General features: G+C 49.0%; 1 protein-coding gene and 1 long non-coding RNA gene across 2 annotated transcripts in view; both read left to right on the top strand.

The window, feature by feature from the left end:
• The window catches only part of LOC130158970 (uncharacterized), a 165,288-nt gene that overhangs the window by 17,977 nt on the left and 123,198 nt on the right, over window positions 1–24,113 (top strand). The gene's annotated exons all lie outside the window — the stretch shown is intronic.
• The window catches only part of GABRA3 (gamma-aminobutyric acid type A receptor subunit alpha3), a 68,819-nt gene continuing 47,559 nt past the window's right edge, over window positions 2,854–24,113 (top strand). The window contains exons 1-3 of the mRNA XM_056360089.1: window positions 2,854–2,959; window positions 12,341–12,469; window positions 16,811–16,932. Coding sequence (XP_056216064.1) covers window positions 12,381–12,469; window positions 16,811–16,932 — 211 coding nt within the window. The 5' untranslated portion in view covers window positions 2,854–2,959; window positions 12,341–12,380. The remainder of the gene's footprint in view (window positions 2,960–12,340; window positions 12,470–16,810; window positions 16,933–24,113) is intronic.

The following is a 24,113-nucleotide window of genomic DNA, read 5'->3' as shown; positions in this document are numbered from 1 at the left end:
CTCTTGCTTTGCTCTTAGCAACTCACTGTTCATGTGGCTACACGCTTGTAATTCCTTACCCTGTTCTTTCTTTCCTGTCTGACCACAATTATGGCCACTTCCCTCGCCTTTGTAAGGAGAACTTGGCTTGTGGTGTGAATACAAGGGGAGGGATTTCATGTGAGTTTTAGATTCTTGGAAATACTTTTCCAGTAAAGGCCCTTGTGCCCACGACTATTTCAGGCTGCTGGCAGTGCCACCGGAGACCGCTGAGCAAGGAGGCAGTCTTTAGAGAAGACATCTCAGAGTGGAGCGAGATACATTGCTCCTGAGGAAGTCTGTGTGGCTGTTGCTCATGGATGAACAGGCCTCAAGAGAAGCATGGTTTCCATTGCCTGTGATTACTTATACCTGTAAATCTTGGAATGTTCTTCAAATATGAGCCATTTAAACTCCTGAGTCATTTCTGTCTCCGGATATGCTTGTCTCGCTGATTCTGTTTCATGCCTGTTCTCATATCCAAGGCAGTTCATGCCAGCAGCTGAGTCAGTTTGGAAAGAAGGAAGAACAAGTATTAGGGCCTTTTCTGCTCTCAGTGTCCAGGAAACCAATGTTCTCAAGTTAACCAGGTCCTTTGTCTGGTCCCACCTCTGGGCATGGTCATCTCTGTGATAGCCTCCCACGGAGCATCACTTTCTGATGAGAAGATGGTGGACCAGATCCTCGGGGCTTTTAGTTAAGTTAATGGCCGTGCCTTGGGACTCCCTCTAAGCTCTTGTCTGTTCCCTTGCCAACACTCTTGTATTCACAAGCATACAAATCAGGAACAGAAGATGTGCCATGGAGGAAACTTAGATGTAAACAGAAATTCAGTGTGAATAAGTGTGGCAAACCTGTGCTGCTCAGAGGGCTCTTCTCTAGCTGACCATTGTTTGAGTAGGAGGTTAGACTAGATGATGTGTTGAAATCTCTTCTGAAGTGAATTTTCCTATGATTTCCACCAGTTGTGAAGACCAGCAGAAAAGCTCCTCTGCTGGCATGCACACACAGCTGTCTTCTTGAGTGATGCTTTAGGCTATGGCAGGAGGAATTCAATGCAGAAATGGATTTTTTTTTTTTAATGGGAACAGCCCCACACCATGTGATGGTTGCTGTCATTCATGTACGAACAGTCTAAGGGCAATTAAAACATTAGCTGTCCCCACAAGATCTCAAAAGTAAGGTCCCTGCAGCTCAGTCAAAATGTCTTTCAGAGATCAGAAAATAGTGACTTGAAGGTCTGGTTGTTGATGCTTCAAAATTATCCTGTGAGTATTTAATCTCCATCAGCTAGGGTTGGGTGTGGTGTTGAGGGCTGGAGAAACGTGTCTTGATTACACACAGTTTGTGGTAGCCATAGAGTTCCTGTAAGAGAGCCAAGTGTTGCAGTAACACCTAAGGACTCTTCCTCCTCTAGTCTAAGAGATGTCAGATTTGATTGTGTGGGCACTGTGTTGGACTAAACTCAGTTTTTCCTAAAGATGTTGGTCTTTAGATCTAGTGAGGCTCATCAGGTCTTGCCCATGGCCCCTATCCAGCAGAGGAAAGCAGAACTCTCCTGGCATTTGTACTGCTGCTAACAGATACAAGTCTGACAAGTCTGCATATCTGGATTAGTAAAGACCATGCTCAGATCATAGACAGCTGAAATTTTGCTTTGACAGAGAGCCTATGTTCCCTTCCTACTCTCCAGAAACAAGTCATTATGAATGCTGCTATCTCACCAAAGTCAGGATGGCTGTGGTATGTAGGAATAAGGTAGAACAGTGATTGCCCCTAACTTTCTCCTGGAAGCAAGATCTGGGTCATTTTCTGATATAAAAACGCAGAGAACTGACAGTTAAACTGGATTTAATCACTCATGCCTTGAGGGCCCTTGTCCTGAAGTATGTTTGCATGTTATTTTAAGTATTCAAACCCAAGAGTATTTTAGAGGAAATTTGGGGTGGTCAGTGATGCCTGCAGTTATGATTCTTTACCTCATCTAGCATCCTCAGTGATGGAGGAATGGTTATGTACCTTGGAGTCACGGCTGCAGCTGAGTCTTGCAGTGCGTGTTTAACAAGGAGAGCTCTGCAGGGACAATATATTTTGAGTGTGCCTTACTGTCAGCTTTCGCCTTCCCAGCTTCACTGTCGTGTGGCTCCGCCAAACCTCCAATGCCCAGCCAGCTCTGTCCAGCACATCTCGCATCGCCCTTGCTCTGGGATCCCCGCACTGCCACGCTGAATCTGTCCGCGTTTTCACTGCCTACTCCTTGCTGCGTTTTAACCTCTCTTCCTCCTCCTCCTCCTCCTCCTCCTCCCTTCTCCGCATTTGTTTTCCTCTGCGTGCCATCTTTTTGCGATATTAAACCTCGGCAATTCCAAGTTGCGGGCTAAACTTCCCTGCCCTGCCGGCAGACCCGGGATTCGGCCAGGCCTTGCAGCGAGGAGGCAGGTTGGCAGGAGCTGGGGCGCAGCGCATCCCTTGGGGTGCTGGCCACCTCCTTGCAGAGCACCCGCGCCTTGGGGAGCTCCCCCCCTTCAACAGGTAGGCGTTGGGAGCAGCCAGCCTCGCTCTGCTCGTACTCCTGCGTGGAAAGGATGGCGGGGGCTGCCGCGGCGCTGGGAGGCCGGGCTTTGGCGGAGGGCCCCGGGGCATCGCCTGGGGGGTTGGTCCCGACCCGGGGCAGGGAGGACGGCAGCGACCCGCCGCCGCCGTGCGAGCTGCGGGGAGGGCAGCTCCGCACAAAGCGGGTGGGTAAACCCTCCTCCGGGGCGCAGGGAGGAGGAGGAGGAGGAGGAAGGCGGGGGGATGCTGCTTCCTTCCCTCCCTCTCTCCCTCCCTCGCCGCGGCCGGAGGAGCGCGCAGGCGGCGGCTGGCAGCCCCGGCTGGGGGGCTCGGGGCAGCGCTGCGGAGCGGAGCGGCTCCGGCCGCCCCCCGCTGGGGCAGCGGCGCGGTGAGTGCGTGCGGGGCGCGGCGGCCGTTCGCGTCCCTGCTCCCCCGGGGGCTCCGCTCCGCGCCTCCCCGGAGGCTGCGCCGGGTGGCAGACAACCGCCCCGGCGGGGGCTGGGGGGCGCGGGGGGCAGTGCGGACCCCGGCCGGGGATGGGGCTTCCGGGTGCTGCGCCGCCCCCCGGCTATTGTCTACGGGCCGGCGAACAATAGGGGGAGCAGCGGCCCCGCGGGGGAAGGGGGGCTCTGCCCTGCTCGCATCCCCCGGGCGGGGGGCTCGGGAGGGCGGCCGGGGGGTAGGAGCAGCTCCGCTCCCGCAGCAACTCCGAAGCGCGTCGCTCCGGAGCCGAGCGGCTGCCTGAGCCGTGCCGGGTGCCCCCCGCCCCCCGCCGGGCACCCCCGGAGCTCCAGCCTGCCCGCCGGCACTGTCGGCTGGAGAGTGGGGAGAGGTGTGAGAGGCTGCGATGGAAAATGTCTGGCCGAGGACAATACCGAGCCCCGTTCCTAGAGCCGGACGGTGAATGCAGGGGAAGGGCTGTGCAGGGAGAGCGGTGTAGTAACGCAAAGTCAAATTTCCCCCTGAATCCTGCAGCCAGGCCTAATGGGCCCTGATGCTGTGGCGGGGTGGGGAGGAAAGGGGGGAGGGAAAGGAGTTTGGGGGACTGCAGTCTCCGAGGCTGATATGGGAAGAAAGGGAAAAGAGCTCCAGATCTTTCCTCCTCCCCCCTGAGTTACTAGGACTGAGATATGGATCATTAAAAAGGAGTAGCGTAATGCCATTAAGCGTTAGACAGTCCCCACTGCAACACTTACCCATTGTTCCTCACTCTGCCTGCTGCCAGAACGATTCTCGTCTGAACAAGAGAAGTCTAATTGAACAAATAGTTCATTTCCCCGGCCAATTGCATCTGTGGTCTCTCCTCTGAATCTGCTGCTGACTGGCTGCAAACGCAGCAGCGTCCCCAGACAGAAATGGAGAACCGGGACCCTTTGGTGAGACTCCCACTGTTGTGGGCTAGCTGGTAAGAGCAGCTCTGAGTGGCTGCTCACCTGAGTTGTTCTGACGGCAGTAGCAGAGCAGGTTTGCTGCCTCACCTCTTAGTTTCTGTGTGGGGAGCGTGAAGAAGAAAAATAACAGGTGGTGAGGCAGGTCCAGCCTACAACTAGAAGATGCTACGTGTGGTTCAGGCAAGTTCTCCCGTTTCTGTAGTCTGTCTTTCAACTTTCACTTTACCCTGGAGGATAAAGGATTTCAGGCTGTTTTGAGGCAATGCTGTTTTAGTGGAGTTTGCCAGCCTGCCCCTCAGCCTGTGCCTGTGGTGGCTGGGTGCCCTGCAGCATGCGCGCGCACACATGCACAGAGGCAGGGGTGCGCGAGCCCGAGGCTCCGGCTCTTTTCCGAGGGCTCTGAGCAGCTGGAGGGGTTGCGGCTGCACCTGGGCCCCTTGGTACATGCTTGGCTGGAGGGTGTGTCCTTTCCCCTGGAATCTCCTCCTGGTTTGCAGTGTGCACCAGAGCTCAGAGCACAGATGCATTGTCTGCACCGCTGCGAGACATGCTCAGCACTGGGAGGCTGCTGCTTTTCCTCGCTTCTGGAGCTTATCATAAGCCTGCATCATGCACCTTTCCTCCTTCTGTTCTTTCTCCTTTCCTCTTCCTTCTTTGTCTGTAGACTGCCGCCTGTCCCACTTCACTTTCAGCTTCTCCTTCTCATCTTTCTTGTGCTTAATCCATCCTTTCACCTCAGTTGCTTTTTCTCTAAGTAGACCTTGTCCTCTTCAGCCTGCTCCTCTCAACACTAGAGAAACTGCCCAGCCCCTCATCTCAGTCGGAGTATTCCTGCCAACTCTTTACAAAAAGTAGCACAATACCCAGGCTGAACACTGACATAATTACATACCCAGCCAGAGAGTGTAGTAAATAATCCTGCCTTTCAAGCTTTTGCCCAGTGGTGAGTCTTTTGCCATCTCCTTTGCCCGTGGGCTAAATGTATTATACTTGGCTTGTATTTACTTACGTTCTGGAAATACTAAGTCAGCACAGTCAGTGCACAGATACATGGTATCAGAGCGGATGTATGTTGATGTCTTGCACCATATACACTTACTGTGCCTGTATGCATCATGTGCCTGAATATGCATCATACAGCTCTGCTTCTGGGTTTAGGCTTTGACAGCCGTGCTTGGCAAGTGTGAGGGCTGTCAGGGAAGGAACAATTACTGAGGTATGGATATTGTTCCACTGGTGGAGGAAAGATGGCTGTGAGGTGAAGGTCAAAAGTGCCAACAAAAAGCGCAGGGCTTGGCTAGCCATGTTTGCATTGGTTAGGGTGCTATCTAGTTTTCCAAGGATTTGTGCATACATATGATTTCAGACTCTGGATATTGTCCGCACGGTTGTATTTCCAGTTGTGCTTGTGAGCCTGAGTCTGTCTGCAGTTGCTTTGATTGTGAGTCAGTCTGTCTGCAGTTGCAGTAGCTGTGAATCAGTGTCTGCCTGTAATTATGTGGGTGAATCAGTGTTGGCTTGTTACACTTTGAGTGCAAACGGTTTCCCATAGCGGTTGAGGGTGTGAATCACTCTACAGTCCCTCTGGATGTGTTTTTGAGTAGAAAGATGCAATACTGGGATTAATTTTGTTTTGATGAGGAAAAACTGTCAAGCAGTTTCTCGTTTTGAAAAATTAAAGCTGGGTTGGCAGTTGGGCATAGAGCTTGTTTCTCTATTACCACCTTTCTACAGAAGAGATCCACTTTAAGGCTTGCTCCCAAGATTTTCATGTCGATCTGAACCTTTAATTTCTTTGCCCTGTGCTTCTGGTTCCGAGTGTCCTATTCTGCTGCCATCTCTTGCAGAGCTGCAGATAACACATTCTGTAACCATCACGTGTGCCTTGCACCTTATGTGTGTGGCAGATTCATGGGAAGGTTGGTTTTGGCTTCTGCAGTGCATGTGTTTGTGGGAATGAGCCAGTGTGGGCCTTTTGGGCAAGTAAACTCAAACATGTTCATGCTCACGAATTGAGGACTGTGTGGTTCCTCTGCCATGTGCCTCTTGCTGTGAGACAGTGTTGTTTCTCTAAGTAGCTGGTAAACAGCAAGTTTCATTCAGGTAGGTGGAGGTACTGCTACCTGTTTCTTGTTTGCTGACTCCTATAGAATGCTGTAGTAGCTTCTGGCCTTCAGCAGCATCTGTACGGCACAGAACAGCGCTAAACTGAGAGGCAAGTTGGAGAAATCTGGGCTCTCTCAGGTGATGGAAGCAGAGCACTCACCTCAGTCCAGGCTAACAAACAGAGCCTTCCTCTGCGCTAGCTGGTGCAGGTAGGGTGTGATGCTGGCAGTGCTGGACTGCTTCCAGTATGCGCTGGCTTGGGTGTCTCTGCCTGCGTTGTGCAGTGTATGCGTGCATCCCAGTTCGCTCATTTCAGAACAAAGGGACACAAACAACCAGTAGGACAAGGTCTTGTGAAACACCACGGTGTCTTATTCTATCGTTTCCAGGCTTCCAGATGAATCTTGTCTGCTTATTGCTGCCCCTGCCCTCAAATTAAAGAATGGTTTTATTCCAGGGGTCCCTCCTTCCTAGCTGAAGTGATTGAGAGCTGGAGCAAAACCTCCCCAACAGGGACACAGGGCAGCATGCGCATCGCCTGCATTTCTTGCTGCTGCTGCTGCACTGAGTGCTTGCTGGCCATCCATCTCTGCAGAGAGAGCTTGGAGCTTTACCCAAAGAAGCACTAGAAGAGGCATAGCAGTGATCGCCACAAGGCTGGTGTGCTCACAGAGGATCGGGGAAGGTTGGACAGAGCACAGCCCGTGAAGTCTGGATGATTTTGGAATCCTTGAGAGGTGTCAGAGGACTCCTGATATCTAGGACCTGTTTTGCAGAGGCTGCAGTGCAATGAGGAAGGGCAATAAGGAGCGCTTGTGCTGTGCAAGTGCACCTGGCTTTGGGAGTAAATATGCAGGTGTTGTGAGGTCACCTATAGTGCTGTGCTTGGTTGTGCTACTGTGTGTGCAGGTGGGTGAATGTGCTTGGGTCTAGATCACCCTTTTCTCCCTGAGTGGAAGTGCTTATATCTGGGCTTTTGGACTGAGGCTGCCTCTACTTCCCAGTCTGTTTTCCAGCTGGCTTCCCAGCATCAGCTCCTCATTGCATACCCCTCCCTGAGATACCTGACTTGGCAAAGATGTGGAGCAGCTGCAGGTCCTGGGGGTTGCAGGCTGAGTGGGAGCTGTAAGTGCTCAGCACTCCTTCAGCTGATGCCACTGGTGTGGGTGCATGGCGCGTGGGTGTGCTGACCTAATGACACTGCAGGTACACATCTCTGAGTGCAGTGATGGGGCAAATATGTCCTTTGGGCTGCTTCATGAATGCTGCCTGCATGATGAGATTATTGCTAAGTGAATCAGATTGTTCCCTTGGCTGTGCATGTTCCAGGGAGGCAGTAATTTGGGAGAGATACAGATGCACACTCTCACAAATGCACCCAGGTGGGTTTATGGGCCTTTTCTGTCTTCATTCCCTTTCTGATGGTTGCAGTATCACCCTCTCTGGGCTGTTCTCCCAGATTTTTTTGCAAGCTTTACCTTTCAGTCTCTACTGCTGGAGCTCTATCTGTCTTTCCCTTGTCAGCAGTAAGCCTGTGCTAATCACTCCTTCCAAGGAAGGCATTTCAGAATATTTAATAGTTTCTAGAATTAGGATTTCTGAAAAGATCAGGCTCAGTACGCCAACTCAGGAGATATATTCAATGTTAACATAGTACTAGGGTACCTTGCTGATCTGGAAGGTATCAGCACTTTCTTGGTTCCCAAACCCACCTCAGCAGGAATAGGGGCTGGAGCTGTCTTGGGGAGAAGGAAGCTTTTCCAGTTCTTCATTCCAAAACTGCACATCCAATAGGAAGGTTGTATTTCTCAGGAGTGTTGTTATGCCATGATGCTGTGGAGATTGGACAGACTGCATGTGTTGGAGAGGAGTGGGTATGCTTATGATGCCTTTAGGTATGTGGTTATAAAGACACCTGCCAAACTCCAGAGTGCACAGAACTGTAAACTTCAAGTAATGCTGGATTCCAGCTGCAAAGTGTTAGCAGGACTCCTTAGAAAATCTGCATTTGATTCAGCTGTGGAGGTTACCAGCAACTGCAGAATTAGCAGCGAATGCATTTGCTAACTGTGCCATTAGGAAATGAGCAATGGACAGATGGAGGAAGAAAGTGCAGAGCTGCTTTGAACATGTACAGTCCCTATAGGCTCCATCTTGCATAGCCATAGACAAGAACCAGATGCTATAGTGTGATTTTCTTTAACTTATGTGAAAGAGGGGTCAATCTAAATAAGTTTTCTGAGCTTAGAAATCTTTGCATTCTGCTTTTTTTCTTCACAGATACTATGAGTTTCCTTTCAGCAAGACCTAGTAAGAGGTTTTGGGGTTTTTCCTTCTTTGAGACAACTACCATCCAATTAACATTCCTAAACCCTCACTCGGTTACATGCAGTTAACTGCAAGTTGCCTGCATCCTCCCTCCCCTTCCCAGAGGATCAGGGATTCCTGTAGGTATTCAGATCAAGACATTGACTGTTTCAGAGCCTTCCTGAGTGGGAAGTGACAAATGAATAGCACTTTATTCAAGTACCTTCTGCAAGGACAGCACCGGTTTGGGCTGGAGGAGCCTCAGCATTTCTTTTCCTGAGGCATACTCGTGGGTGCTTGCATTCCTTCGCTCGAGATGGTGCTGCACACCAAGGCCCCCCTGCCTGCCTGCCCTGCCACAAGCAGTAGCTGCGGCGGGGCAGGCAGCCCTCTGCAAGAGTGACTTTCGTGCTAAAATCTGAGGAGCTCAATTACTGGAGTCTTGAAACCAGGACTGGTTTTACAAACCTGCGAGGCCAGAAATCTTGTTATTAGAGAGGCTGTGTGGCCAGTAGCTATTTGGCTTATAAAGCACTTGCACTGGGTGAGGTTCTGTGTGTCCCTGTGGTTGGTGCTGGGCCTGGACTAGTAAGAGCCTTGGGAAAGGGGAGAGGTGATGCTGAGAGCTGTTGTGCTGTGGGGACCAGACTAGGCTTTGGCTATGAAAAGCTTTGGAAGATTCCTTAAGGTATGAATGGTGAAATGTCTTCTGCAAAAGCCTCCTTGCATCCTCCAGAAATGTGTTTCCTGACTGGCAAGAGGGTGATGAGCACCGGCACTGGAAGGCTGTTCCTTCTGCTGCTCCCCCAGCAATGCCTGACCAGCCCTGGCTCAATGTCACCAAGGCTACTACTTTAACCAACAGTCAAAGCCCCTGTGTTAATCAGGAAGGTCAGCCACAATCCTCAGGACCAGGTCTGCTTCTCAATCCATCTCTCAATTTTAACAGAGAAAAAGAACAAGGAAAATACCATGCAGCCTCTTCTATCCAGCTCCCCAGGAAAAATACAATTCAAGCACCAAAGGAAAGTGGTAGAAAACAGTGCCAAGCTATTTTCAATGCTGTGTTGTCCTTTCCGAGTTCATAAACGCAGCCACAGCAAACCAGCAGTCCATCTACTCTCACACCCTATTTGGAAGGCGTTCTCTGTGCCAGCAAACTGAAGCCATGGCTGGCAAGGTAATCACTTGGACAACAGTGATTTTTCTCCCAGTGCAGGTATATAGAACTGGTTCTGATGCTTAAAATGAGACCTGTGCATGTATTTAACTTTATTCAAGCAGCCCTGTTATCCTTGGCTAGCACCTTCCTCAACAGAACTATCCAAAGTAGAAGATTAGTCCTTCTTCTCTGTATAATATTGAAGGAAAAGTATATGAACAAGGTTTGGTGGAAATGCAGTTTAGAGCTTCTTGGCACAGAGAGAGACACATGTCTTTTGCCTGCCTACATGGAAGGTGTAAGTGCTTCTGGATTTTGTCACTGTTCCTGATCTTACATCTTTCTGAATTACCTTGCTGTCCCATTTTCTGTTTCTTTTTTCTTCAGCTCCTCCGTCCCACCTTTGGTGCCTCATCTCCCCCACCCACGGTCTCACCAAATCTAATAAAAATGGTCCAAAATGTTCTAGAGTCAGAACAGTTCCTGCAGAGCAAGGAGGCACCTGCTGCAAAACCAAAGGGTCCTCGTTTGTGTGGATATCCCTGGTCAAAAACTGATGGCAGTTCAAATTCTGCCAAAACAAACCATTTATTGATATCAGCAGTTGAATGGGAAAGTATTGCTTTCAATGAAGTTTTTTGGTGGTGGTGTGGGAAGGGGAAGAGGCAATGTTGTTTTTTGCTTTTGGCTGGTGTTTGAAATTGCCTTAGAATAAAAACATCAGTAAAATCCTATTGTCTAATATGCAAGTTTAAGTGAAATGAAAGGGAAAAGTTAAAAGGAAATATGTCGAGGAGCTGCTAATTGAAGGAGTTTTGAATTTGCCTTGTAAGAGACATCGATGTTTCAGCTGTCCTTGTTGCAATTTGGAATGAGAGTCCCCTAACTGTTGGAATTTCCCACAGAACAGATGTTCAGCCTCTTAATTTGTGCTTCATCAGCAACTACTTGAACTTCCAAGACTGTGTCCCTTCTCAGCTGGAGGGTGGCAGGAGCCAGAGGAGCCATCCCAAACCAGAGTTTGCCTCACCAGAGGTGTAGATGTGCACATGCCAGAAGGCTCCTGCAGCCTCTGGTAAGCCTGTGCTCCTCTGGTGTGAAGGCTGCACTTCCCTAGGTAGCATCCTAATTAAATAAGGCCCAAGTACACTGGCAAATGCTTACCTGCACAAAATTAATCCGTGCACTGATAATCTGCAAAGATTTTGAGTGATGAGGAGGAAGATAAAGGTAACACGTGTCTTAAGTATGCTTTATGAAAGGCAATGCTAGGACCCTGTGCTATTTTTTCCCCTGTGTCTGCTATTAGTGAATATCCTGCCAGAACAAAAGCTGACGTGGGTGGATAAGGACTTGTAGTGTCTGGCTCTTACCTTCTGCCTGCTTGACAGCTCGTGTCCTCCTAGAGCTGTACTAAGCTAAAAGGCAAGGATCAGGCACAGCACCCTGGAAGACTGTGTAGGGTCAAAATATTGCAGGGTGAGCAGGGCAGATAAATGCAGAATTGTGGGGTATCGCACAGCCCAGCCTGGCGTTGTGCCCCTTCTCCTCTTCCAGTCGTCTGTGGCAGAGGGAGCCAGATACACATCGCTGCACATACATGATATACGTGATCTCTAGGTGTTTCCATCCTGCTTGACTGAGCTGCCTGCTCTCTCTGCATGGAATTTCTGCTGGGGGTTCCAGTCTCCTGTGTGGCGTGCAGAAACTCACTGGTAGCACTTGCATAGCTCACCTGCCCCCTTCATCCTGGGGCACCCTCCACGAGCTGAGAAATTCCATTCAGGTGGTGTGGTTTGGCTTTCAAGCCAGCATCTCCTTCAATGCTGAAAGGAGCTGCCCAAGGCTCTGCGATGTTAGTGCCCATTAGGTGGGGAAATCCAGAGGTCAGGTTTGGCTGGCAACAACATCTCGCCCTGGTTTCTGCAGACTGTGATTGAAGTGAGCCTACCTTTATGACTCTGGATAGCCATATCACACTGGCCAGTTCTGCCTAGCTGCTGTGTGTGCTGAGCTTCTGCTGGGCTGAATCCTGTGTGCGCCACACATGAGGTATCAGGCTGTGGAGACGTCACAACAAGCTGTATTTATACAGGCCGTCCAAGGTGCATCAGCATAATGAGATACATAAAAGCAGAAAACAGTTAAATGTGCAGTAACATCACAATAAAAATAAAACTGAGCATTAATGAAAAATCTAAGCACGCTAAGTGAGGTACAGACAAACACTCCCATTACCTTGGGCCTCAGTGCTCAAATTTAGTAATTTCTGGCAGTGTCATTACCAGAGTTAAATGAGGACCTAACTGTCCAGAAAAAGACATTTGGAAAAAATGGGTCTTGAGACTTTGCAACTGGTTCTGCTGTGTGGGTGTCCCCAGGGTAGCACAGGTAGTAGGGGAACTGGGAGCTGCTGCAAGGGGAAGGCAATGACTGAGAGTACAGAGTGAGGAAGAGGAGGGAGTGATAGCTGAAAGAACCAGTTGCTGCAAGATGCTGAAGCACTTGGGGAGCTGCTGGACAGACTGTGAAGATGGGGTGAGAGTTTGTATGTGTAGGTACATGCTTGGCTCTGATCCTACGCTGCCACATCCCCTGGGCCAGCAGTGCTGCACAGGACCTGGGTCCTCTGGGTCCCTGCGGGGGGGTCCTCTGGGGCTTCAAATACAGAACCCCAGAAATACTGACTGCTGGCTAACATGGATGAACTGCTAGGAGAAACTGAACTAAGTGGATTGCTTCTCTCCTAGTAAGTAAAATATCTTTTCTCTTCTTTCCTTTCCCTCTGTGCCCACCCTGGCAGGTTTTGGAGGCTTGCTTGCTGGTCGCCACGTGCTGACGCCATGGCGCTGAGGATCCCGGGAACAGGGTCGCTCTCTCTTGTTAGCCTTGGAGTCCTAGTCCTGGTTTTGGCTGTCCCTGCTGATGCTGGGTAAGGTGGTGAGCGCTGAGGCTGTTGGCTAAGGCTGCAGTCCTCTTGGTGTGCTTAATTATCCCGGGGCCAGTACCTGTGTGAAGTAATCCAGGGCAAAGCACTAAAAAGCATCTCTGCTGTGTTTGACCCTCCCCTTGTCACTGTCCCCATGCCTTTCACTTAAGGACTATTCAGGCTGAACTGACTGATTACATTAGCATTATCTGAGGTGCTCTCACTAAGGACAGTTGTCAGCGTTTTTTGCAACGAAACCAATTTTCAGATTTGGCCTCTGCACAATTCACTCTGGGCAAGGACTTGGCTTGGATGAGTTTTAACCTGGAAGAGAGACTCCCCCTGCTTTAATTTTTTAATACTCTTTTAAAGAAGAGAAAATGAAACTGCTTCGGCTGGGTAGCTGTTTATGGTATAACGACCCGCGAGCAGCACACCTATCTGCTGCAGCATGGGGGCTCTGGCTGGGCATGCTGCTCGCCCTCTGCCTGGGCTGGTGTCCCTGGGCATGTAGGCTCGCGCTGCCCCAGCACAGAGAGCACTGCCACCAGCCTCGCCTTCCCAGCTTCTGGGAGCTGTCAGGAGAAGACGAAAGCCTGTTAGTCCATGACAGGCTCTGCAGCCCTCCTCTGCATCTGGCTGGAGCCTGTGCTGAAGCTCGGTGAGCTCCGAGAGCCCTTCGAAGAAGGGAGCAGAGACACCCCCAGCGCTGCCTGCCAGCCGCAAGGAGGGAGGAGCTCTGTGCAGAGGGAGAGAAATGCAAATAATACATGACTTCTATAAAAAATTTAGGAAAACCTTTAGAGTGCCAGGTACGGACACTGAAATGCTATCTGTTGAGTTACGAGTCCTGCAGCTATCAATGATTTTCATGCATGAAAAGATGTCAGTGCTGTCACTCCTGCTTCACTCATGCACGCCTCTGTGTGCAGCGGGTTGCCCTGCTGCACACTCCTACCCTGTCCTGCCCACGTCACTTCACCTGCTTGGATCTCACTTTGCATAAGCAAATGCATCCCGAGCATGCCCTGACATGTAGATGCTGACCCTCCTATGGATGTACAGCTGACTGCCCCTGCCTCCCTGCATGGGCACAGGCACCCCAGGCACTGGCCTCTCGCCTTCCCCTCCAGCCTGCTGGGGCTGGGTCCCCGTCCCCATGCCAGCTGGTGGGGGGGTGGGGGTGGTGTTGGCAGCCCCCGTGCCTGCAGCCCTGCCTCTTCCTTCCCCACCACTGCCCTTTTGCTCTCCATCATATATTCACTGACGCTGCTGCCACCGCTGCTGCTCCTTTGCCACCTGCCACGTGGGTATTGCTCTGGTCCACAGGAGGATTTGTTTCCTAAATTGCATGTGGGGGACCCTTGTTTGGAGGTTAGCGTGCTGATGTGGCAGCCAGCTCTCCAGAGAGCATGTGCACGGGGAACGGGTGGCAAGGCAATGACTTTTTCTCAAGCCCATCCTAATTAAATTTGCTGTAAAGTTGTCTTCCCTGCCTGAGGGCTTCTAGTTATTTTAAAACCACGATCCTCATACCTCTTTGCAGTTCCTTTATGCCTTGCTAAAGGGCAGCTTTAGCTTTATGTTAAGGCTAGGTATGCCTGCCCAGACCTGGGCTGGGTTGGGGAATTAGCCCAAATCAGGCACCAGGCAGAGGTGCTGCTGGCTCTTCCCTGCCTGCACCTTTCCCTCACCCTGCATGCGCTGCTTTTTCCCCAGCACCTCCTGAGTGAATCCCACGCTGCTCATATTGAAGTCGAAACCTCAAATGTCAGGCTAAGTAAAATGGCTTTGAAATTTGTAAACTCATTTTTTCTATCACTGCTGAGCCTCCGCCAGGAGTTCCTTCACAAAAATCTGTCCTCTCACTCTTTATATTACGGGTAATTTTTAAAGATAGCTTATAAAACATTAATGAATGAGCTTTCATGAGCATGCTAGCTATTCATAAGTTATAGATGGTTATATACCCATCAGCAGACACTGGTACAGATTGCTTTTAACCATGACATCTATTGAAAGCTGGTACAATTGAAATCTTACTAATTACAGTAGACATTTGTTAAATTCCTCAAAATTCTGCTTCCCGGTAGGGAGTTCAGCTATTTCAAATATTTCAAGTCCAGATGAAAAGCCAAAACCAGTGTTTTGATTCAAATGGAAAGTCTTGAAGGCTGTGATGCAGTTTATAATATCAATGGTGTTTTGATGTTTTGGATCTGACAAGTTGAATTAGGGCTGGGACAAGTGTTTTCCTGACCATGCCTCACCGCCATGCCCTATGGGAACTCCAATTTAAGCACTTTATTACTCTTGTTGGGCTCTTGTAGGCTGAACTTCCTGGCTTGACCACTTCTCCCATGATAGCAAATATTGGTTTGATAAAAACCGGAGGCCGAGCAGCTCTGTGAGAGGTGGCATCCGATCCCTGGAGAAACAAACCTCAAGCACTTGAATGCAATTTCCCGGAGTGTTTGGTCATTGATGCCAACACAAATTAATGTCAAAATTGCCAAAAATGGAATATTTCAATTAGCTGCTGCATGCTAAATAGTATTGATTCAGCCTGACTCTAAAAATACCCGTACCCTGCTCTCTGTTTTTCTTCTTTTGCTAGAAAATACTTTCTGCTCTTCTTTTATCTTACAGAAGCTGGGTTTTCTGTTGGGAGAGGATTTTGATAGAAAACTCCAAGCCAGTTCTGCTACTTGTCACCCTACTGACCCTTCACAGGGTATTTACAAATGGACCATGTCAGGGGTAACTAGTCTAACCAGATGGGATACAGCAGGATTAAGCTTTGAACTCTTTAAATTATATTCCTCTCTCTGATCTTTTTCCCCCCAATTACTTCCTGATGCATGCTTAAAACAGGGGCTGCACACATCAACTGGAGCAAAAGAAAATGATGCTAGGGAGGAGAAGGAAAGGGGCAGAAGTGTTTGAAAGAAAAATTTAGGGACTTCTTTTCCCCCAGCTGTGGGGAGTGGGACCCTGCTTCAGAAGGACACGGGTCCCCTCCCTGGTAATTGCACCCACATGTTGCATCACCAATGTCCCTGTAGTTTGCTGCATTCGTGGCCTTTGTCTGGGCAATGCTCCCCAGTCACTTACCTCTCTGATTAGTGGCATGGAGCTGATCTGCCAGTAAGGGCCGTCCCACTTCTGAGGGGCTCCTGGTGCCGCTGCTGAGGATCCCTCTGCTCCAGCAGCCTTTTCTCCCACTGCCTGGCTGGGCTTCCTCAGCCATCCTGCTGCCTGTCTGTGCTGCTTAATATTATTTTGGCCTCATTGGTGTCTCTTTTATTTCCCCTTCCATCTTCCTTACAACCTATGCATCTCTATAGATTTTTCTTTAGGTTTGCTGTTACTTAATCTTCTGCCTTTTCGTTTGTTTTGGTCCTAACAGCTCTTTCTGCTGGGGGAGGCTGTGCGTGGAGCTATAGCACTGGTACTTTGTGTTGTCTGAAGTCTCTTTTAGAGACAGCCAATTTCAGAAGGATGCACCGGCTCTTTTTCTGTTGATTGAAAGGGAGACACAAAATTCAAAGGTGTTATTTGAGTCCCTTGGGCTTGCAAAAGTACATTGAAGATTTTGTTCGGTGAGATGAACTTTGTTTGAGAAATTTACTGCCACCTGGGGCAGAAATTGCCCTGAGGAAATAATCTTATTTGGGGGCCTCCAGGCTTCTTGTGTTGAGCAGAGATAGGAATGTGAAAACTCATTTGGTTTTATAAACAGGGAAAGTTCAAGAAATGGTTCACAAAGAGTTTTAGTGATGGACTCAGGCTTCAAGCCTGCTTTGCTGAATTCCTGCTTTTCTACCTCCCTTCCCTCTTCCCAGCAGAGAATTTGGGAATGGCTCTATATGGCGAATAACTGGCATAATTTCTTCCATGCTGCCTACAAGAAGATACTGGCACTTGAGTAACTAAGGTACCTGCTGCCTCTGTTTGTAAACTGCCCTTTCTTAGGGACAGGCGAAGGATGCTGGGGCAGCGGAAGGCTTCCCCCCCAAAACAGGGCTCCTAAACCACTACACATGGTGCCACTGACCCTCAGCATGGAAAGGTGGGGATGGGGCAGCAGGGATGCCTCAGCTTCCGTGGTGAGGGTTGCAGTGACAGGGGCCAGAGGGGAGTTGATTTGAGATGCCCTGTGGGGAATCCTGCAAGCACATGACCTTAATGGGCGTACCTGGTCTTGCAGTTCAGAGCCCACTGCAGCACAGGCTGGAGCATGAACCAACCACCCCTTCATTTCCAGTAACTGTTCACAGTGTGTAAAGAGTAGGTTTCTCTTCTGATGGTGTTTTTTTCTCTTTTGTCCCCCCTGCATGCCAGGCTTTCTCAGAAGCATGTCTCAGACGTCGTTGATGACAGCAAAGATAACATCACCATTTTCACCCGCATCCTGGACAGGCTGTTGGATGGATATGACAACCGCCTGAGACCTGGACTTGGAGGTCAGTTGGGTGGAGAGATGATGTTTTCCACAGCTGTGTAGCTTTAGAAATGACAGATCTGCACAGATCACTTTAATAAGTCTGGTGCTGCCAGGAAGAGAGGCTGGATCAGCGCCAGAGTCAGTCTGTTGCTGGTTTCCCCATTTTGGGTCTGTGCTATCTTGTTTGATATTTTGTAAGGTGAGAGGTGCAAGTCTTTGACTGCTGTGGTCTTCTATGACATTACATTGATAGGCCTGTAGATGGAGCAAATATGATTAAATTTATTTCTGCTACTTTTATAGGCATTGCATTTTCAGAAATGATGATACTACTAGTTTGCAGGACCTTCAACTTGCATTGGTGTTGCTTTTTGGTTAGTGGGCTGTCCTACAGAGTCTCTATCTCAATATCTTCTATTTCTTATGTAGTTGTCACCTGGCAAGCTCTTCTCTGTGTGCTGGTCTGGGCACCGGGCTGTCAGATGGGCTCTGCTGTTCCCTGAGCTGCTTTTAACACTGCTGCCATTATAGATACTGCTGCTGAGTTCCTCTCCGAGCGCCTACAGATGTTTAAGGTGCTTTAGAAAGCAAAACTATGGTAGTCACCTTCCAATGTTTATGGCATACATTTATCATGATATAAGGAGGCAGAAGCAATGGGGAGATGTGTGGGGAAGACAGACGAGAGCTTGCTTGGTGAGATGAGGGAGACATGGGCCTATGTGGTTTCTTGGTACATTGTTGCCAAGGGGCATTCCTGTGGCAAAGAAGATGACCCCTGTCAGGTGCCAGCAACTGTGTGCCACAGGGGCTGCTGAGGTGATGTCTCTGCACTGCTTTGAGCTTTCCTGCTTGGCTGCAGAGGTGTGCTGCTGGACCACAATTCCCAACCAAAGCTGGAGTCACCATGTGCTTCCCTGTTCCCTGAAGGTCCTGATGCCAAGGGAGGTCGGGAATGAACTTTCCTGAGCTCATGCATGCTGATGGGGGCTCCAGTGATATAATAATAGCCTGGAATTGCACCCTCCATTCCTCAGAGCAGCCTCGTTGTCTCTTGCCAGCCCACACCTGCCTCTGTGCCAGCCCTCTGCTCTGCACCAGTTCAGGAGTACTTTTATCCCAATCAGAGACCATGCAAAATCTGGGGAAGAAGAGTTTCTCCAGTAAGCATCCTCACTCTGATGGGCTGCCGTGCTGCCGTACCTGGATAGGAAAGAGTTACTGTGCCTGCATAAGCCATCCATCAGTTTTATTGCTTTTGTTGCTTGTTTCTTTCCCCCAGAATTAACTGCGGTCCCACTAATAGCTTTGCCTCCTCAAGTCTCCCCGATGGCTGTATTGATTTAACTGAAATGAATTCTGAAAGGGGACTGAGGAGGCATTTGTGTTCACTTTGGGCTCGGTTGCAGACAACCCCATGCAAAGTATTAACAAGAGGACTCCCAGGAGCCCCTTGCTGGGGAAGTTAAAACCTTTCTTGGAATCTCTGCTCTGTTGCTTTAGATCCTTTAATAACGTGCTTAGCATAATACATTGCCTTTGCCTGAACCAGACACTGCATGTTTAAAGACTGCTTTCACCTCTGATTTCCCCTCATGGAGCACTCTCGCAGACCCAGATGGGAGGTTTTGACAAGGGCTCTTGGCTGCACATGAGTTGTCCCCACTGCTGGATCTGTTTTCCCCAAGTCTGGTCTTTTATTCTTTGGAAGTCTGTCAGGGCTGCTTATCAGGAAGAGCACTGGAGGAAAATAACTTTCCCACCGGTGCTGGTGGCCAGAGAAGCAGAAATAGTCCTGCTGCAGACTCTAGACTTAGGGGTTAATCAAATAGCCTGGGGTGGTAGTGAGCAAGAGACTGGGTTCCTGCTGTCCAAGGTTATGTGAGATCTCTGAAAAGGATAGCTTTGCTTCAAATTAGTGGCTGTGCTGCTGGGTGATTCAGTGACTTACAAGGTACATTAGTTTTCCTGTGAGGCAGCAATGGGCAGTCCTTTTAAGCCCCAGCAGCACTGGCTCTCCCCATTTTCCTCGGGAATATATTGCTTTTCTGAGGATGTCAGGTGAGAGCACCATGCAGTCCTGCTTTGGTGTCCATGGAAAGGGCAGACGTGGTGGTATTGTGCCCATGCACAAGCTAACGGAAAGACGGACAGGCCTAAATTGTGGGTAACCAGGAAGCAGGACACAGGGGGTCCCTTCTTGGCCTTGGTTTCCCTGCTCTGTATGAGACAGATCCCCCTGAAAACACTGGGTTGGGGCACAAAGGGCTGAGCGAGGTGCAAGGCTGCAGCACATCTTGGGGCTATGTGTGCCCCGGTGCCTGTCTTCTGCTTTCGGCAGAGCTGCCTCCTTGTGCACCGGCAACCGAGCAATGTTTGTTTAGGCTTTGGGAAAAGAGACTGTTTAAGCAACAGAGTGTCGATGTGGTGACTTCTCCCCTCAAGATAGCCTCTTTGTATTTATTTTCTTATCCCCTCTGTTTCCACCATCTGCTGCCACCCACTCTAATAGCTCCCATGCCAGAGCTCATCTTCCTACCAGGATGCTGCAGACACAAACTGAAGCAAACCAGTGCTGAAGCTGCTCGGGAGTGCCCAGTGCCGCAGAGCCAGGCTCCAGGCGAGGGTGGCCCTGTGCTTTGCTGCAGCTCCTCTCCCCAAGAGGTGGCTCAGCACATTCTCTCCAGCAAGGAGTCCTTGCAGTCTTGACAGCATGTAGAGGTTTGTGAGCATACTCTAGGCTAGCTTAGATGAGGGAAGGTGGGGGTGAAGGTGGCTGTCAGACCCCTCATTCTGCAGGAATGCCCCATAGCACTGGGGACACAAACATTAGTGTCACAGAGAAGTCTTGCATGGCTGGTAGGAGATTTCTGCCTGTGTCTGCCAGGTGAGTTGGGGCTGGTTTGCTCTTAGTGACAAAGCTGAGTCTTTCATTTGGCTCCATGACCACTGAAATAGAGTCTGGGCTTGGGAAAGGGGTAGCTGCATGAATAGATCATGTTATAGGACTCAGAGTGTGGAAGGAGAGGAACTATTAGCAGATAACCTCTGTTTCCCCTGGGAAAACACAAGGCAGATTGGTTATTAAGTCTGAAGAGGAACAGAAATGGACCCTGAGGGGATGGAGACATCTGTTGTCAAGGCCAACCTTGTAGGATAAGAAAATCTCCCACTGAGAGTTTCTATGGACAGCGCTGGCCTCCACTCCTGGTCTGGAGCTATGCAATCACGCAGATCCTCTGCCCAGCCCTGTGGGGGCTACAGTGAGGGGCCTCTATTTATAGCTCCCAAATTCTCTTTGCTGGGGCTCCCTGCAGAGCTGGCACATGGAGAGGCCTCAGCTTTGAACCTGGAGTTTGCCTAGCTTGCAGGAGTAGGAGGGAGTAGATGTGGCCATGGGAAAGAGGTAGAACTGGCTGAGAAAGGGAGAGACATCGTACACCCAAAAAAGAAGAGATGCTCAAGGAGTGGGATGTGAGCGATGGGAGTGTGAGTGATCCTCCAGGAATGCAGGATGCACAAAAATACCCGGTATATCCTTGTGCTGCTTACTGTGAAGAGTGAATGAAGTTCTGCAATCCTTACATGGCCAGCGTGATGCCCAGCACAGTTACCATGAGAGGGGATGTGGTGGCTGGGTTGTTTGAGGTTCAGTGATGGTCCCTGTGCAGCTGCACCTCCTGCAGCCTTATTTCCTCACCAATGAAGTTCGGTTTATTGCGCTGCAACTGACCACAACCATCTAGTGAATGCCTGGGGAGGTTTCCAGACTTGCCCCAGCCTTTTCCTTCCTTACAGCTTTGGTAATACAAAGCTACTGGGGGGCACCTTACTGCTCAGGGAGGAGGAACATGTGGCCTTTTTGTAGCTGTTTGCAAAATGGGGTAGGGATTTCTTCAGCTCAGCCAGAGATTGACTGCTTCATGGGGGCTGGGAACGTGTCTGAGGTGCTATTTGGTAGAAGGATGAGGAACCCACGGGGCATCTGGAGCAGTGGTGAGCAAAGCCTCTGTATCAGGTGGTTTTGGGAAGCCTGCACTCCAGAAAACTGTTGACCTTTTCCAGGGGATGCCAAGGAGGAAAAGATTTTTCCCTAAGGAAGAGAAAGAACGAGTAGGCTGTTCAGTTTTCTAAAAGATGGGCTGTAAACATTCCAGATAAGACAGTTTCTCCGATTGCAATTAAAAAGTAATTTGTACCATGTTAAACAGCTAGGCTAGGATCGATTGGTGTTATCCCTCTCAGATGCAGCATTGCTTACAAGGTATCTCATGTTATTTCCTTCAAGTTTGTACCACCTGTCTCTGGAGTCCCTAGATGGCTGACTCAGCCCCACTGAGGGAACGCTGGCTGGTGAGCATCCTGCCGGGCTGTGTCTGCATGATGTACTTCTGGACAGTTGAGAGTCAGCAGCCTACTGAAGTTTTCAGAGCATGGAGTTTACTGGGACCAGCAAACACAGGCAACTGGATTAAAGCAATTCCAGACTTGGTCTGGCCTTGAACTCTTCCGCAGTTTTTCAACCTGTGTGTGATGAGGCTGCCTGTAGTTTGTCATAAACATTATCTAGATCTGTTTGTGCAAGAGAAACATGAGATGACAAACCCAGTGGTCCTTTGTGGTTTGTTATGATTTCCAGGGTTTCTGGACTGTGTTTAATCCGGTTTTCTGTCTTAACGTTCCACCTCTCCCAATTTCTCATCTCTTCTCATCTTTTCTCTCTGATCTGACTTCATGCCTTGTACTGAATACTCCAGGGAGGAATCTGATCCTTTCTTAGAAAAAATCCATGTCTTATCTCAGATTTTTGTCTTTTTCTGAGATTCCTTGATGAGTTTTAATTTGAAGCTGAGGCATTGCCTGAACAGTGTTTTCTTCTATTTACCTTTCTGGGCAACGGGGACCCTGCTCTGTCTCGTCAAACTTCTGAAGTTAAGATCTATGAACAAATTGAAAAAAAGGTTGTCTTCCCCTTGGGTGCAGCTCTCCAGAGGCATCTTTGCCATGGATTTGCACAGCCCTGATGCTCTCCTCTCTCATGCAGAAATCCCAGTTGTGCTGCTGTTTAAACCCATGGTGTACAGAGGGAGGGAGCTCTGTGTGAAAAGGCATGCACACATCAGAAGGCAAGTGACGAATACGGGTTTGACAGCTATGCCTAAGGGTGAAAGTCTCTTAAATAAGTTACGAATTTGCTTAGGGCAACAAGCCTGTATCAAAGCTTCAGGGATATCACAAACACTCTGCAGGGGTCAGAAACCCGCTGTGAAAAGGAGTTCCTAGCTTTTGGTGTGAAATGGCACCTGGGCTTCAGGTCAGCACCAGATCCTTCGGGGGCATCTTGCGTCTGCCTGTGTCCCTGCAGTGCCAGGAAAGACTGGACCACCGTGGCAGGTCTCTGCCCAGCCACACTCTCCATGGGGGCAGTCATGTGGGCAAAGTCGATGACCAGTGACGAGGCTGTCCCTGGGCTGCATGCTCCTGGGCTCTCCAGAGGGGCTGCAACCAAGCCCCCAGGCTGCCGGGGTTGTGAATGGGAAGATGTTACTCGCACTACTTCGTATGCCTTTTTTTAGGTGATGCCTTCGTTTGCTGTGAGTGGTTCCAATGAGGAGTCTGCCCCAAGCTGCTAACCCCTCCATATACCCATGCATGTAGGCAAGAAGTAAGATTTTCCCCAAAGGGTGAGAAATTTTTCTAGGAAAGTAAATCCATTTGGAGGAATTTTTTACCCCGGTGATTTGTACTGGAGTAACATCTCAGAGCTTCAGTGCTAGATCAGACACCTGCAGTGAACCCCTGCAAAAGCTAAGCAGCTGATCCCTGCCTGAGGGGAAGCTGGTGTGTGTGTGTTGGAGATGGGATCAGCTATTTGTTTATAATGACTTTGGAAGGGGGGAACTGATGCTTAAGCATGTTAAACATGTGTTAGATGGTTTTAAGAACATTAGTAGATGATGTTATAGATGGCTATAAACTGCTTGCAAAGATGTCTTTATTGATCTGTTGGACTATGGCTGCTACTCGTTTATTAGAAATTTCCATTCGTTTAGTCCTCTGTAAAGGATTTATAATGTGTCTTTGATATGGATTGTGAAATAAGGGGGTTTTTTATTAGGTATTGTAGAGTTTAAAAACAACTTTAATTGGTTTATTCTGGGAAGCTGGTGGTGAACCAACTGGTCAAATATTGAGGAAACAGCAGTTATTTTATTCGTTGAGTGAAAGGATAAAACATTTGCAGCCGTTCATGTACCTGTACAGAGGCCCTGATTAAGTCTGATGAGGCAAAGTCGTTGATCATGTTGGTGGTGAATTTCAGCCCAGTTCCATCTGGAAGAAGCAATCAAATATCTACCCAGGCCCCCTGCGGTGGGGGGATTAATGCTGCTGATTCAGACCTGTTGGCTCATTAGTGCTGTTTCATTTATTTAAAGCTTATTGTTTGATTAAATAAAAATATTGGAATGTTTGTGAGGCTCTGGGAGATGCACGGGGCTTTGGGGAGTGAGTTGATGCAAAACTATGAGGCTAAACCGTGCAGGGTCCCTTAACTAAATACTGTTAAAAGTCAGAGTGAAATTCTCACCCCGCTGAAGTAAATGGCAAAGCTCTCAGCAAGTCTGGTGGGGCAGGAATTTCATGTAATGATTTCTTTGTCTGTGTGTACTAACCTGTAGCTTACTTTAAAAATCTGCCTCTGAAGGATATACAGCTAATGTTTATTTAAAAAAAAAAAAGTCTTTGTGGACTACTGGCAGTTGTCCATATAGCATACAGTATAGCCTAGAGAGAATTTTTAATGTGCAATTTGTATTGTGAGAAAAGGACACCCCGTTCACTTTACCTTCTGGAAGAACATAATTCAAACCAAAGTGATGAGAACAGGCATGGAGAAAAGCATATGATTTTTCTTCCCTCCCCCAAAACCTGCTGGAAAATCCTATTGATGACAAAGTTCAGACTGAATCAGTGGATGAAATGATTCATAACTGGAGTGAAATAAATTGTGTCTGAAAATTCAAGATGCTATATCAACATTGCAAAAGTCATTTCAGGTGCCTTTTTTTTTTTTTGAAGGATCAGTTCTGGTACAAGAAACTTTGTCAAGGAAAGGATCTGATGACCATTAAAAAAATCCACTAAACAACAGCAATTTGCAAAGGGGAAGGTGGCAGAAGATCTGCACAAGACTTACTG

This window comes from Falco biarmicus, chromosome 14 (assembly GCF_023638135.1).
Source record: "Falco biarmicus isolate bFalBia1 chromosome 14, bFalBia1.pri, whole genome shotgun sequence".
In the NCBI taxonomy this organism is placed as follows: domain Eukaryota; kingdom Metazoa; phylum Chordata; class Aves; order Falconiformes; family Falconidae; genus Falco; species Falco biarmicus.
This window is presented reverse-complemented; position numbering and strand designations above follow the sequence as displayed.